This window comes from Hemiscyllium ocellatum, chromosome 1 (assembly GCF_020745735.1).
Source record: "Hemiscyllium ocellatum isolate sHemOce1 chromosome 1, sHemOce1.pat.X.cur, whole genome shotgun sequence".
NCBI lineage: Eukaryota > Metazoa > Chordata > Chondrichthyes > Orectolobiformes > Hemiscylliidae > Hemiscyllium > Hemiscyllium ocellatum.
Window position 1 is genome coordinate 78,099,762 of NC_083401.1, and position 17,365 is coordinate 78,117,126.

A 17,365-nucleotide genomic window follows, 5' to 3' on the forward strand; every position below is an offset into this window, starting at 1 on the left:
TTAAGATAGTTATGGGTAAGGATAAGATGGTGGTTGTGTGAAAGTATGAAATTGGGGAAAGTCTAATTATAACCGAATTAGGCAGGAACTGGAGAAAATAGATTGGGGGCAGCTATTTGATGGAAATCTACATGTGGGAATCTTTTAAAGGTTGATCAAAGGTCACAAACCGCATGTTCCTGTGAGGATGAAAAATAGGGATTCAGAAACCTTGGATGGTGACTGATTTGTTGAAAGATTTTTCAAAAAGGGAAAGAAAGCATATGTAAGGTTTAGGAAACTGAAATCAGGCAAGACCCTTGAGGAATATATAGGAAGCAGAGAATAATTTAAACAAGGAGTTAGGAGGGCTATAAGACAGTGTCCTTGGCACATAGGTGATGGTGCATGCCATGTGACTACTAACATTTTGTTTTTTATAGATGTCTTCACCTACTTCATCAATGATTTTTCCCTTCATCATAAGATCAGATGTGGAGATGTTCACCAATGATTACCATTTGCGACTGTTCAGAAACTGAAGCAGTACATGTTCAAATGAACAAGATCTGGACAGTATCCAGGGTTGGGCTGAGAAGTGTAAAGTATCATTCACAGTACACAATTGCCAGACAATGACCCTTTCCAATAAGACACTATCTAACCACTGGCCCTTGACATTCAATGCGTTGCCATCACTGAATCACCCACTATCAATATCCTGGGGGTTACCATTGACCAGAATTTCAATTGCACTCACCACATATATACAGTGGCTAAGAGAGCAGGTCAGAGGCTAGGATTACTGTGATAATACTCCACACTTGCCTCTGACTGCAGCTTCAACAACACTGAAGAATCTTGACACCATCCAAGAGGAAGTGTCCACTTGATTGGCACCACGTCCACTCCTTCCACGGCCGCAGTTCTGTACTACCTAATAAGGTGCACTGCAGCAATTCATCAAAGCTCCTTAGACAACACCTTCCAAACCCACACTATTTCCATCTTGAAGGACAAGGTCAGCAGACGATAGGAACGCCATCACTTGATAAAGTTCCCCATGGTAGGCTGATGGAGAACGTGAAGTCGCATGGGGTCCAAGTTGTATGAACTCTATGGATGGAGAACTGGCTGGGCAACAGGTGACACTAGTAGTGGAAAGGATTTCTCAAAATGGAGAACCATGACTAATGGTGTTCTTCAGGGATCCGTGGTGGGACCACTGCTTGTGATATATGTAAATGATCTGGAGGAAGATATAGGTGGGTCTGATTAGCAAGTTTGCAGATCACACTAAGATTGGTGGAGTAGCAGATAGTGAAGGGGATTGTTAGAGGATGCAGCAGATATAGATAGTTTGGAGAGTTGGGCAGAGAAATAGCAGATGGAATTCAATCAGGGCAAATGGGAAGTGATGCACTTTGAAAGATCCAATTTAAGAGCAAACTATATGTTAAGTGGAAAAGTGCTGGGGAAAACTGATCTAGATTAGATTAGATTACTTAGTATGGAAACAGGCCCTTCGGCCCAACAAGTCCACACCGACCCGCCGAAGCACAACTCAGCCAGACCCATTCCCCTACATTTAACCCATCACCAACACTATGGGCAATTTAGTGTGGCCAATTCACTTAGCTTGCACACTTTTGGATTGTGGGAGGAAAGATGTGGGTGTTCAGGTCCATTGTACCCTGAAGGTGGCAACGCAGGTCAATAGAATGGTCAAGAAGGCATGTGACATATTTTCCTTCAGGAAAAGGCATATTGAGTACAAGAGTTGGCAGGTAACGTTATGTTGTATCAGACTTGTGGTTTGGCCACATTTGGAATACTGCGTACAGTTCTGGTCGCCACATGACCAAAAGGATGTGGATACTTTGGAAAGGGTGCAGAGGAGGTTCACCAGAATCGTGTCTAGTATGGAAGGTGCTAGCTATGAAGAGAAGTTGAGTAGATTACGATTGTTTTCAATAGAGAGATAGACTTTGGGGGAGGACCTGTTTGAGGCCTACAGAATCATGAGAGGTATAGATAGAGTGGATAACGAGAAGCTTTTTCCCCAGAGTGGATGACTCCATTACTAGTTTAAGGGAGATATACGTGGAACATTCTTTATGCAGAATTTGCCAGAGGAGATGGTAGAGATGGGCACAATAGTAACATTTAAGATGTATCTAGACAGATACTTGAATGGGGAGAGAGCAGAGGGATACATATCCTTAGAAAATAGATGACAGGTTTAGATAGAGGATCTGGATCAGCACAGACTTGGAGGGCCGAAGGTTCCTGTGCTGTAACTTTCTTTGCTTTCCTTGTAAAGTCCCTTCCAGTCTACACACTATTGTGACATGATGTAGTCCCATCATTATTGTTGTCTCAAAATCCTAGAATTCCCTCTGTCGTAACATTGTGGGGCTACCTACTGCACATGGCGTGCAGTGGCTCGCCAGTACCTTCTCAAGGGCAACTAGGAACATGCAATAAAATGCTGACCAGCCAGTGACACCCACTTCCTATGAAAAAATTTTTCAACAAAAGCTCATGAGTTTGCCTACTAAAAGCTAGCAAAAGTTTCAACTAATATTTGAAAGGTTTAATTTTTAAAGACATCTTGATTGCAGTAAATTTGAAATGCATTAATGATGGTCCTTTTCTATCTACTTTGTAGGTTGTGAAACCAATTCCAGTGAAAGCGGATGGACCTGAGTTAGGCACTCAAGCATCTGATTGTCAGGCAGATGTGATTGTCTCATCACAAATACAGCGAGGAAGGCGCAGTCCTTCTCCTGGTAGTTCTTCTTCTGCCACGTCATCGTCCTCTTCCTCAAAAACAACTGCAAAGTCTGAATCACCTGGTGTAAGAAGGAAAAGGGCATCACCAGTACCTGTAAGTGCCAGAAGTAAGATTTTCTATCCTCTCCAATTAATGTGGGAAAAATCTGAGTTCATAAATTAAGTGTACAAGGTCTAATAATAGTTGCAATGAGCTGAACTTTTAAATGTTGGTCAATTAATTAATCATACTTCAATATATTTTGAAGTTAACCCAAGAACGTTTAATATTAATTAGCATGTTTGGTGTAAATATGATTTGGAGATGCCAGTGTACAAAATTTAAAAATTATACAACACCAGGTTATAGTCCAACAGGTTTAATTGAAAGCACACTAGCTTTCGGAGCGATGCTCCTTTACCTTCTCTATCGCCTGATGAAGGAGTGTCGCTCCGAAAGCTAGTGTGCTTTCAATTAAACCTGTTGGACTATAACCTGGTGTTGTGATTTTTATCTTGGTATAAATATGCTAGCATGCCATGTTCCAGGAAAGATGTGTCATAGAGAGTGGTAGTCATACAGCATAGAAACAGGCCCTTAGCCCACCATGTCTGTGCTGACCAACAGATACCAGGCTACACTAATCTCACTTACTTGAAATTGGTCCATAGCCTATTGTGTTCTTGCATCAATGAAATTAAGAACCAATCCAGGTCAATGAAATGAAGAACAAATCTATAGAAATTAAACTTAATTGAAACTAACAGGATTCCACCTTTCAATTAATCAGCCATGTTGGAAAATAGCAGCCCTACCATATTAATGGAAACTTTCAAAACTGTTCAATGCATATAATGATGTGATTGTAGTACCAACATTTAACACCTTTTGAAACTGAAATTGCAGCTCTAAATGCAGTATATAGCAGTATAGCATATGTAGTGTTGAAACAGACCATTCAGTCCTACTGGTTCACTGGTATTTAGGCTGTACAAAAGTCTTCTGTCCTAATTCATTTAATTCTTATCGATACTTCTGGATGTAGGTTTGCTCGCTGAGCTGGAATGAAAAGAACCTTCCAGCTCAGCGAGCAAATCTACATCCAGAACATCAACCTGAGCTATAAATCTTCACAAAACTTACTAATGTATACTTTTGTTTCTTTCTGCATTGTATCTGTTAGCTTTGTGCATTTAAGAAAGACTAGTTGCTTTCATGTGAAATCATTTAAGGAAACAGCAAATTCCATCCAATAATTTTCTTTTGAATTGTATTTAATCCACAACTTTACTCAGCGGGTTGAGAGTTCATGGAATGCACTGCCAGTATCAGTGGTGGACTCTCCCTCTTTATGGTCATTCAAGCGGGCATTGGATAAGCATATGGAGGTTATTGGGCTAGTGTAGGCTTTGGTCGGCACAACATTGAGGGCCGAAGGGCCTGTACTGCGCTGTATTTTTCTATGTTCTAACTATCTTGTATTTATGACCCTGAGGTTTTGGACTCTTCTTCGTTCATCTTCACCTTTCTCTTTGAATAAGTTGTAATTGTGTCTTAACAATCTTTTCCGGTTATTGTAACCTTTTAGATCTGATACAGTATGCAATTATATGGTATGTTTATCTAACTAGCCCTCAATTTAACACTAACAAAGTACTGATTATGATTCTGATGAATCCAGTGTTTTAAGTTTTTGTCCTTTACACGTACACAGTTTCAGCCTAAATGTGGTGTTCTGTTTCTGTTTCGATGATTTCTCATTTTCTTGAAAAGCTTTTGATTTCAGCTAGATTTTCAGTCCTGAATAGTCCGAGAACCACACTCCACCTCCGTTTTAGTTATAATTAGAGTAAGGGTGGGAAATTTAAATTTAAACTGTTCTATCAAGTATGAAACTTTTTTGTTCTTAACCCCTAGTCCATGGACAAAATTTGAGGATGCAGGCAAGGTCTGGCATTCTGACCAACATTTAACCATCATCCAACACCACTTCTTAAAAAGAAAAAAGTAGTCACTTTCTTAAATATCTTTTGAATCTTGCTCTTTACAAATTGACAGCAAATTTGCCAATTTTAATCATTTCCCTTCAGAAGCAATTAATGGATATGAAGTACTTTGAAGTGTCTGTAGGATGTAGAAGTGCTATTTAAAGAAGTGAATTTATGTTATTGAAAAGCGATGTGCTTAGAATCATTTCCACCAGTTGTATAAACTTCAACCTTACTGCTGTTGTTTTTCACACCAGCTCAAGGGAGGGTTGGATTTGAACCTTCGTTTCTAACTAAATTTGAGTAGGTTTCATATTGTTAATTAGTTGTTAGTTACCACACGCATTTAAAATGTATTTCACATTTATATATATATATATATATATATATATATATATATATATATATGCGTGTGTATGTATGTATGTGTATATATATATTCATGTGTTAAATGTGACGCAAGCCTTACTCTGTTCGCTTGCTATATCCTGCTTCGTGTATAACTAATTTGTCACGTGTTTAGGTTGCAAATAATTGCTATCTGGGTTTATAAATAGTGAAGAGTTTGGATTTCTCCTTGTTTTCTAATATCATGTAGCTAGGTTGATGTATTTGTTTAAGATGATTGATGAAATACCCTAATTTTGTAGTTTCAGAGTGGACGTGTGACTCCTCCAAGAAGAGCTCCCTCACCAGATGGGTTCTCACCTTACAGCCCTGAGGAAACTAACCGAAGAGTCAACAAAGTAATGCGAGCACGACTGTACTTGCTGCAGCAAATAGGTCCAAACTCCTTCCTCATTGGGGGAGATGTTCCTGATAACAAGTACAGAGTGTTCATTGGCCCTCAGGTCAGTTAGATAGCTATGTGTCATGTTCTGTGTTAAAACCATTTTTCTTTGAAGAAATAAATCTGCAAGACAATACACTAGATTCTCCCTTAGCTTCTATAATAAATACATATTGTAGTTTAGATGCCTTGACAAAGATGTTTTCTAATAAGACTCTGACAAATGAACGGATAATAATCAAGCTACAATGATGACATTAAGTATATATAAATCTGTTCGGAAATGCAATCCATTTTCTTGTCAATTACCATTCATAATCTGTTAATCAAAGGGAAAAATGTTGCAAGGATTCTGAAGTTGACATTTCTTTCTATTTTTGTGCCCATAATTTGGGCAACTCCTTGAATCATTTTACAGCAGTTACATAATTTGTTTTGTATACCACTTAAATTTTTAAGAGAATAGGTTATGGAATAAATAGCATTTTTTTTCCTCACTTCTTTCCCCTTGACAGTTTTCAAACTACTTTCAGCAAAATGTAGCCTCCTGTTTGAGGTTGGTTGAATAGGAACACTTGTACTCGAGCCAATTTTGTTTAGCCATCAAGTTTGGCTCCCTTAAGTTTTGGCAATTTTAGTCATTCGTTAAGTAGATAATGTAACACTTGCAGTGTACTTTGGTGTACAGGTACATATCATGCACTAGTCCATAGGAAGGATGTTGTTTCCCTTAATTTGCATGTTCGACAACAACATTAAGGGATATGGTCAACATTGAGTGCCTGTACACTCAAAATTGACTTGGCATCAGTAACAATCAATTTGTCAATTTGTATTCATAGATGTTGTCATCTTGCTGGTTTTTGCATTGGTAAACATTTGGGGGATGAAAGGAACTAACATTGTGGTGGGAAGGGAAGGAGTTACATAAGGTGCGAATGCAAGTTCCTGGCACCCCTCTGATTTGAGAACCAATGGTCTACCTACTGTCTAAGCTTTCCTGGTGGCCATTTACTGGTGTGAATCTTTCCCTGGCACCTGCCACCTTATCTTCTAACAACCAAGCTACTGAAGTTTGCTTTTCAAATCAGGTTCCCTTGTGCATTTTAGATAAATTGAAGAGATGCTCTGAAAATTCACACAGTTACTAAGGTTGTTGTCAATTTGAATAAGTTGTGATTGACATCTGTGGTGGACTCCACTACTTTCAAACACATCGAAATTATGTTTACTGAGTAAAATGTGTTTTACTCGTAGGTGTCTTTGGTCTACTGTCTATTAAGATTATGATTTGTATCTTTTATAGACCTGCAGTTGTGGGCGCGGAACATTCTGCATTCATGTTCTGTTTGTTATGCTGCGAGTCTTCCAATTAGAGCCTTCTGATTCATTGCTGTGGCGAAAGACATTAAAAAACTTTGAGGTGAGCAGAACAAAAAAACTTAGTCCTCACCTTTTTTGAGGATTTGTGAATTTGAAATCTTGAAGATATACTTAAACTGGGGGTGCAAAGGAAAATGCAATTATATAGCACCTTCCAAAGCACTTCATTCAGCAAAGTACCTTGCAAGGACTTGAAATGTAAGAAACACATTTGCTAACTTCACAAGGTGCTTAAATAACAACAAATGATTGGATAATTTGTTTTAATTTGGTAATGATAGTTGAATAAATGTTATGGTGCAAGAAAGTAATTAGTTCCCTGGGATTATTTACATTTCCCTGACAGATGAGGCTTCTGCTGTTCAGCATGATTGTCTGTCTGTCCATCCTGGCTTTAAATATGCTTAATTGTGAAGCACAAAACTCTCTGTTGCAGAGAATTTCAAAGAGTCGGAGGAAAAGTAGAAGTAACTGATATATTTAAGAAAATATTATTTCTAAAGCGTTAAGCATCTCTAACCTAGTTTGTTTAGTGTGAAGACATGGAAGGAAGTGAGAAAATGTCAAAATGTTTGAGTTTCGTTTTTTGCTTCGGAAAGGAATGTGAAACGCTAAAGAAATACCAGAGAAAAATGTGGAACAACAGAAAATTGATAATTATGAATAAAAGTAAATTATTTGGTATTGATGAGAATTGAACTTAATTAATTTCCAGATACTGATACTTTATATTCTAGAATGCTAAGGGAGATTAGTAATGGGAAGAGTAGGGAGCGAAGTGACCTAGGTTTTGCAAAATATCAATTCTCTTGCTCTTGCTCTCGTTCTCTTCCTCCTATACCCCACACTCCCAATCATACGGTCTCATGGGGACATTTGCAGATTACTGCATAATGTTCAGCGCCATTTGTGATTCCTCGGATACTGAAACAGTTTGTGTCTATAAACAGAGGCCCAGAGACATTTTGGGTTTTGGGCTAGCAAGTGGCAAGTAACATTCATGGCAATCAGTTAGTCCAACTATCACTCCTTGACCATATCGGCATAACTGTCGCTGAATTCACCCACCATCAGCATCCTGGGGAGTAAACGTTGGTTAAAAGCTGAACTGGACCAGTCTCTCTCTCACACACTGGCGACAACAGCAGATTAAAGACAAAAAAAAACTGCGGATGCTGGAAGCGAAGAATTCTGCACTGGTGCTCCCTTCCTGTCTTCCCAGTTCCCATCCACCACCTAAAGTGCACGAGTCAGAAATGTGGTGAACTACTTCTCACTTGCTTGAAAAGTTGCAGCTCCAGCAACACTCAAGCCTGATACCACTCAGGGCAAAGCCTACTTGATTAGCATCCCAAAGACCATCTTCAGCATTGACCTCTTCCACCATTCACACAATGGTATACCCTGCATACCATTTACAAGATGAGCACTGCATTAACTCTAAGGCTTCATCAACAGTAACTTCCAAACTGTCCACTTCCATAAACTAGAAAGTGAAGGCAGCACCTCCACAGATAAGCCATAACCTACATAGGCCACCCTGACGTGAAATACATCACAGTTCCTTCACTACTGGGTCAAATTCCTGGGCGGCGACTCTTATCGGTACTTTTGGTAATCTTTTTTCCCTTGCAGGATATACCTCGACAATTTTCCATATTAATGGTTGTTGCCAGTGTTTGTAATGTTCTGAAACTCTGCAGCTCAAATGCTACTTTCCACTAAGCTGGTGCCTGCTAAGAGGTAGTTGCACCACTGACAGCAATTAAGTAATTTAAATTTTGGACCGGAAGAAAAATTTATTTGAGTTGTGTGTGAGATAGGTATGCTGTATGAGTCTTGGACAAATACATCATGAATCTACCATCAAAAGATATATATGTTGGATGTGCGATTTGAATAGAGGCTTCTATGATTGAAGATGATAGGATCAGTACATGGAGGAGGAGTGAGCATTGAGAAATAGACAGATTTGAGGGTCAATTTTGATTAACAGCCTTTGCTCATTTTAGTGGTAGCTTTTTCAGAAGCTTTGTATTCATAAAACAGAATTATCAGAGCAAGGATGTTAAATGCTTGCAAGTTGTGTTAAATAACTCGCCACTTGTGCCTTGTAGATGGTGGACACACTTAGGGAGACAAGTCAGGAGTCTGATGGAAAATTCACCATTTGCCTGTTTTGAGTCCAGCTCCAACAATAGTCAAAGCTGGACATTCAGGACAAGGCAACCTTCTTGAGATTGGCACCCCATCTGTCACCTTCAGTATTCACTCCTTTTGTCACTGACACTCAGTGGCAGCAGTGTATATCATCTACAAAATGCAGTGTGTTGATTCACTAAGACCACACCTTCCAAACCTATGACCCCTATTGCCTAGAAGAACAAGAGCAGCAGACATGGGGAATAGCACCATCTGCAAGTTCCTCTTGAAACTCGCCTGGCTCTGAACTATATTACTACCCTTCACAGTTGGGTCAAATTCCTGGATTTTTGTATGAAATATTGGTTGTGTGCTTTTTGAATTTAGGAATTAACGTATTCTTTTTTTTTCAAAAGGTGGAGAGCCTTTTTCAGAAATACCACAGCAGACGCAGTTCACGTATCAAAGCTCCTTCACGCAACACCATCCAAAAATTTGTTTCTCGTATGTCTAACTCTCACACTTCTGCTTCATCCAGTACTTCTACATCCAGTGCAGAACATAGGTATGTTTTCAGGATGATTAAACTTCTGAATTGGCAAAATGGCAAACAGATCCAGTGAGCTAGAAGCAATTTGGAAAGAAAGAAAAAAATTGTATCTAAAGCTGTTTTGAGAATTTCAGGATATAGCAAACTGTTTTAATTACTGAATAACTAACTTTTTAATGCGTAACTGCTTTTGTGGCATAGGAAATATGGCAACCATTTTGCACCCTATTATAGTACATTATGATAATGATTGAATCATATCTTTGTTCTACAACGATAATTGAGGGACAAATAGAACATAGAACATAGAAGGATACAGCGCAGTACAGGCCCTTCGGCCCTCGATGTTGCGCCGACCGAATCCTACCTAACCTATACTAGCCCAATAACTTCCAAATGCCTATCCAATGCCCGCTTAAATGACCATAAAGAAGGAGAGTTCACCACTGATACGGGCAGGGCATTCCATGAACTCTCAACCCGCTGTGTGAAGAATCTACCCCTAACATCTGTCCTATACCTACCACCCCTTAATTTAAAGCTATGTCCCCTAGTAACACCTGACTCCATTAGCGGTAAAAGGTTCTTAGTATCTACCCTATCTAAACCCCTAATCATCTTATACACTTCTATCAGATCTCCCCTAAACCTTCTCTTCTCCAATGAGAACAGCCCCAAGTGCCTCAGCCTTTCCTCATAAGATTTTCCTACCATTCCAGGCAACATCCTGGTAAACCTCCTCTGCACTCGTTCTAAAGCTTCCACATCCTTCCTATAGTATGGCGACCAAAACTGCACACAGTACTCCAGATGAGGCCTCACCAGAGTCTTATACAACTGCAACATGACCTCAGGACTCCGGAACTCAATTCCTCTGCCAATAAAGCCCAGTACACCATATGCCTTCCTCACAGCACTATTTACCTGGGTGGCAACTTTCAGAGATCTGTGTACATGGACACCAAGATCCCTCTGCTCATCCACACTACCAAGTAGCCTACCATTAGCCCAATAATCCATCATCTTGTTATTCCTACCAAAGTGAACGACTTCGCACTTAGCTACATTGAATTCCATTTGCCACATTTCCGCCCAGCTCTGCAACTTATCTATATCCCGCTGTAACCTACCACTTCCTTCCTCACTATCCACAACTCCACCGACTTTTGTGTCATCCGCAAACTTGCTTACCCAGCTTTCAAGTCCTTCCTCTAGATCATTTATAAAGATAACAAAAAGCAATGGTCCCAAAACAGATCCTTGTGGTACACCGCTAGTAACTGCACTCCAAGATGAACATAGTCCATCAACTACTACCCTCTGTCTCCTTCCAGCCAGCCAATTCCTAATCCAAACCTCTAATGTATCCTCAATGCCATACCTCCGTAGTTTTAGCATTAGCCTACCATGGGGAACCTTATCGAACGCCTTACTAAAATCCATATACACAACATCTACTGCTTTACCCTCGTCCACTTCCTTAGTCACCTTCTCAAAGAACTCAATAAGGTTTGTGAGGCACGACCTGCCCTTCACAAAACCATGCTGGCTATCCCTGATCACGTTATTCCTACCCAGATGTTCATAAATCTTATCCCTTACCATTCTCTCTAAGACTTTGCCCACCACTGAAGTCAGACTCACTGGCCTATAGTTACTAGGGCTATCCCTACTCCCTTTCTTGAACAATGGGACCACATTCGCTATCCTCCAGTCCTCTGGTACTATTCCCGTTGACAATGACGACATAAAAATCCAGGCCAATGGCTCTGCTATCTCCTCCCTAGCTTCCCATAGGATCCTGGGGTAAATGCCATCAGGCCCAGGAGACTTATCTATATTCATCCTTTCCAATATTCCCAAAACCTCTTCCCTGCATATTTCCAGGCCATCCATTCTAATTATTTGTGATTCCATATTCACATCAGCAACAGTGTCCTGTTCCTGAGTGAATACTGATGAAAAGTACTGATTTAATGTCTCTCCAATCTCCTCCGCCTCCACACACAACTTCTCACTACTATCCTTGACTGGACCGATACCTACCCTAGTCATCCTTTTATTCTTGACATACCTATAGAAAGCCTTTGGGTTTTCCCTAATCCTACCAGCTAAAGACTTTTCATGTCCCCTTCTCGCTTCTCTTAGCTCCCTCTTTAGCTCCTCCCTGGCTACCTTATAACTCTCAATCGCCCCTACTGAACCTTCACGCCTCATCTTTACATATGCCGCCTTCTTCCCTTTCACAAGGGACTCCAATTCCTTACTAAACCACGGCTGCCTCACAAGGCCCTTCACACCATGCCTGACTGGTACATACCTATCGAGGACACGCAGTAGCTGCTCCTTGAACAATCCCCACATCTCATTAGTGTTCTTCTCTTGAAGCCTGTTTTTCCAATCCACACATCCTAAGTCATGCCTCACTGCATCATAATTTCCCTGCCCCCAGCTATAACTCTTGGCCTGCGGCGCACGATTATCCCTCTCCATCACTAAAGTAAAAGTCACCGAGTTGTGGTCACTGTCCCCGAAGTGCTCACCTACCTCCAAGTCTAACACCTGGCCTGGTTCATTACCTAGAACCAAATCCAATATAGCCTCCCCTCTTGTTGGCCTGTCGACATATTGTGTCAGGAAACCCTCCTGCACACATTGGACTAACACCGACCCATCTATTGAACTCGAGCTATAGCTCTCCCAGTCAATATCTGGGAAGTTAAAGTCCCCCATAACAACCACCCTGCTACCTTCACTCTTTTCCTGAATCATCCTCGCAATATTATCCTCTACTTCTCTAGGACTATTAGGAGGCCTGTAGAAAACACCTAACAGGGTGACCTCACCTTTCCTATTTCTAACCTCAGCCCAAACTACCTCAGATGGCAAGTCCTCTTCCATCGTCCATTCCACTGCTGTGATACTATCTTTGACAAGTAATGCCACGCCTCCCCCTTTTTTACCCCCATGTCTGATCCTACTAAAACATTTGAACCCTGGAACGTGCAACAGCCAAATGTTTAATAGGGCACAAGGAGAGATCCCCCTTTTCTTAAGTAAAATATTGCCAAGAATCTTCTGCGACTTTAAAGAACAGATATGACTCGGCTTAGTGTTCCAACTCAAAGGTTGCACCTTTGGTGACTTTTAAATCCAAACACACAATCGATAGCCATTGATAACTGGCAAGTGGTTCACTTGTACAGCCATCAACTAGTCAATTAGACCAGTACACAAGTTCAAAAATTAAAGGACAATCCTATCCAATGCCAAACAAGTCCTTTAGTTGTCTTTGGGGTGTAAAGTTTCAACCTGAAGCTTGTGTTAATTAGCCGATTTCTTGGATGCGGTTAGTCATAACGAACGTTGATTTGGATGTGCCAGTGTTGCATTTGTTGATCTCTTCCTGAGATAGTGGTAGGTTTTGATGGGTGCGTGGATTGCTTTTTCTAACTGGATAATATTCAGTAGAGCAGGGACCAAGTGTACAAATAACCAGCAAAAAGAGTCAAGGAGAGAGGAAAAAAGTCAAGAGGCAAAATTAACTGCTTTTAAATGCACATAATATTTGGAAGAAAATAAACTAACATTGGCACAAACTGATGTTAATGGGTGTGATCTTCCAGCCTTACAGTGACAAGATCAAAATTTGGAACTAAATATTCAGTGTTGTGTGAATTCAAAGTAAGGTAGGAAGGAAAGATTGGTGAGATTGCTTTCAGTGGGAGATGAAATAAATATTAGAGCAAGAGATGATATTGCATCAAATGAAGCAAAATCCCTGTGGGTGGATGTAAGAAGTAAGAGTGCAAAACACTGGTGGGAGTAGTCTATAGGCTCTGCTAACATAATGTAATTTCAATGAGCTCATGTCTGATGTGATCCTCAACACCATCTCCACCTTCCTACTTTTTCTCCCCATAAATCTTGATTCCCTTCCTAATTTTAAAAATCTATCTTTGCCATAAAAATACTTCCCAACCCACTCTCTACAGTTCTGTGCAGTAAAATAATTCCACATATGCACTATCTTCAAGAAATGTCTCCTCGTTTGAACTGAATGGGTGACTTCTTACTCAAGATTTTGGTTTCTGATCCTAGACTCCACCACAAAGAAAATTAACTTCTCTGTATCTATTCTATCAAGTCCTCTAAGAATCTTGTATGTGTCAGTGATGTCTCCTGTTCTTCACTCCAATGAGTATAAACCCAACTTACTTGACCTCTCATGCTAACAAGCTAGTGAACCTTCTGTGCTCTCTTCAATACCATCTCATATCTCCATTTGATATCGGAGAGCAAAACTGTTCAAAGTATTCTAGGTGTGACCCAACTGGTGCCTAGAAGAGCCTGTGGACTACTCCCACCAATGTATTGCACCCTTACTACTTACCTCCTCCCACAGGATTCTACATCATTTGATCCAAGATCGTTTCTTGCCATCAAACCTACTGTACAGTTTTACTAAAATCTCTTTATTTAGATATCCATTCCCTTTGAAATGAAAGCCCTTCTGCAGTACCTGTTGAACTTAGATGCTGCTTTTTAAAAAAAATTGTGCATGAGGACTCCCAAATTCTACTGTGCTGAAGCGTTCTGCATTCTCTATTTAAACTGTTAAGTTCTTCAACTATTCCAGCCAAAGTGCATGAATTCGCATTTTCCCCTATGACATTCTATCTGCCAAGTTTTTCCACTCATTAACCTGTCAGTGTCCCTCTGTAGACTCACCCCACCCTATCTGTCATCCACAAAACTGGTAGGGCATTAATTTTGCCCATTTGTTTACTATATAATGTAAGTAAGTGTGGTCTCATTCCTTATAGCAGTGGCACTCCACTCCTTTTATCCTATCTGTTTTCAATTTAACCAATTCTCTCTTCATTTCAATATCCTACTGTCAAAGCCATGGTCTCAAGTCGCTTTATGTGTAGTAAACGAATACTGTCTGGATATCTAAACATACTGCATTTGGATAAGAACATGGATGATGATGGGATAGTGTAGGGGGACAAGCTGAGAATAGTTCACAGGTTGGTGCAACATCGAGGGCCGATGGGCCTGTTCTGTGTTGTATTGTTCTATGTTCTATTTACTGGTTTCCTGTTATTAGCACCTCAGCATGTTCGAATAAATTTGCTGGGCATAATTTCCTATTCGTGAAAAAAGATTCACTTTTTTTATTATGCATTTCTAAATGCTCAATTATTACATCCCTTATAGCCTGTTAACATCTGTCATTGAGAAAATGTTAAGTCAACTGGCTTACTTTTATTTGATTCCCTTTTTGGGTAAGGTTAAGGGTGTTACATTGACAGTTTTCTAATTCTTTAGGACTTTGCATTATCTACGAATTCTTGGTAGATCAGTGTGTTCAGTATCTCCATAGCTTCCTCCTTTCGTATTGTCTGTTACATCCCCTGGATCTGTTGGGGTGTATCAGCCTTTAACCCCATTGCTTTCTCCAGTGATTAGTTCTGTTTATTTGCCTGACCCCTTAGCTGCTTGACTTAGTATGTTTGGAATGCTGTTGTTGTCTTTGACTGTAAAGACCATTGCAAAGTATTTATTCAACTGCTTTGCCCTTTATAGTTCCTCATTAGCATTTCCTAACCTCATTCCCTTATAACTGTAATTTCCTTTAGACATCCCTCTTTCTTTGTATACATTTAAGAAGGTCCTGCTCTTTTCTTAAAAATTGATTGCTAGTTTGCTGTCAGTTTATTTTCTCCTAGGAGAAAGTGAGGACTGCAGATGCTGGAGATCAGAGCTGAAAAATGTGTTGCTGGAAAAGCGCAGCAGGTCAGGCAGCATCAAGGAAGAAGTGCTTATGCCCGAAACATTGATTCTCCTGCTCCTTGGATGCTGCCTGACCTCCTGCGCTTTTCCAGCAACACATTTTTCAGTTTATTTTCTCCCTCTATTTTCATGGTTATCTTTTGATGGCTGCTTTTAATAAATATTTTTATTGAAAAAAGATCTTAGGTTTTTTACAAAATTACAAATCCAGTACAAAATAGTGTGAACACTGTACAATATAATAGCATTTTCTATTGGCTTTTAAAACTTTTAGTTTCTTTTCTTTCAATTTGTTGCAATCCTTCACTTACTTGGTTAATAATGATTCTTTTATTTCATTCCTAGTTTTCCCCTTCCTCAATGTATATCTAGTTGAGTTATCAGTTATTTTCTTAAATATTTACCATTGTTCCTCAACTATCTTTTACACTGAGGTTCTTTTCCCAGTCTGCTCTACTAACTTTGCCTTCATTCCTTTTGTAATTAACATCATTTAAGTTTAGCAGAGTTGTTTTGACCCCAGTTTTCCACTGTCAAACTGAGTGCTAAATTCTACCATGTTATAGTCACTGTTCTCTTAGGGAAGTTTTACTAAGACCATCTGTTAAATCAGCTTCATTACATACTACCAGATTCCTGGTTGAGTCTATAACATATTGTTCTAGGAAACGGCCCTGAATTCTTCGTGGCTACTTCTGCTAATTTGATTTTTCCAAATCAATATGAAAATTAAAATTATCCTTCATTTATGTGCTGTTTTTTACATGCTTCATTATGCCTTGTTTTATTCTTGTATCCTCCAGCGCGACTGTTGTTATGGGCCCAATTGACTACTCACACCATTGTTGTCTTTCCCCTTGATATTCTTTTACTGTGATCACTTTTGGTCTCCTTATTTAAGGAAAAAGCTTTTGTGGCACAGTGGTAGTGTTCCTGTCTCTGGGTCAGAAGGTCCACAATCCCTGCTCCAATGGTGTGCCATACCATGTCTGATCAGGTTGATAAACAAATGTAAAGATTCACTAGATTGATCTGGTTTATGGATGGATTTTTGTAGAAGTTGAAATGGTCGGGCCTGTACTCATTAAGTGTAGAAGAATGAGAGGTGACCTGATTCAAACATGAAAGTTTTTTCATGAACTTAATAGGGTAGATGTGAAGATATTGTTTCCCCTTGTGGGAGAGTCTGGAGCCAGAGGGCATAACTCAGCATAAGGGAGGAAACAATGAAGATTAATTTATGAAATATAATTCCTGGATGATTATACCCTCTCCACCTCTTGAATTCCTTTCTCCTCAGTTTAGATTAGAGATGCTTGAGGAATCCAGCATTTGTTTTACGTTTATGAAATATTTTTCCTTCCATAAGATGGATGTAAACAAATATTAAATAATGACTTTTTTAAACTCTGGTTAGAGTGTGGAGTGTGCTGCTGAATGATATAGAGCTGAAAATGTGTTGCTGGTTAAAGCACAGCAGGTCAGGCAGCATCCAAGGAACAGGAAATTCGGCGTTTCGGGCCAGAGCCCTTCATCAGGACGTCGAATTTCCTGTTCCTTGGATGCTGCCTGACCTGCTGTGTTGCTGGTTAAAGCACATTTTCAGCTCTGATCTCCAGCATCTGCAGACCTCCCTTTTTACTGCTGCATGATATAGTAAAGCAAATAGCACAGATCTATTTAAAGGATAGATGTCAGATAGGTACATGAGGGAGAAAGGATGAAGGACAGTGCTTGTAAAGTAAGTATTGGCAGAGACTTGTTGGACTGTCCATGGCTTGTTCTGTACTCTAAATTTTAGGTAATCTGATCATAAGTGTGACTTTGGATGAACTATCTCTCTTCAAACAGATGTTCGTTTAATCTGTAAACCGGAGCTTTGTTAATTTTGATCCTCTGTATTTGGAGGATCACTAGTTATTAGCCTCTGCCAAGTCCAAGTTGTTCTGAATGTATAT

At 39.8% G+C, this 17,365-nt stretch overlaps 1 protein-coding gene across 2 annotated transcripts in view; it reads left to right on the plus strand.

Annotated features, from left to right (window-relative positions):
• Positions 1 to 17,365, plus strand: part of map3k1 (mitogen-activated protein kinase kinase kinase 1, E3 ubiquitin protein ligase) — a 126,367-nt gene that overhangs the window by 49,783 nt on the left and 59,219 nt on the right. For both annotated transcript variants that reach the window (XM_060823370.1, XM_060823395.1), the window contains exons 3-6: positions 2,651 to 2,869; positions 5,394 to 5,594; positions 6,840 to 6,956; positions 9,475 to 9,623. In XM_060823370.1, coding sequence (XP_060679353.1) covers positions 2,651 to 2,869; positions 5,394 to 5,594; positions 6,840 to 6,956; positions 9,475 to 9,623 — 686 coding nt within the window. The remainder of the gene's footprint in view (positions 1 to 2,650; positions 2,870 to 5,393; positions 5,595 to 6,839; positions 6,957 to 9,474; positions 9,624 to 17,365) is intronic.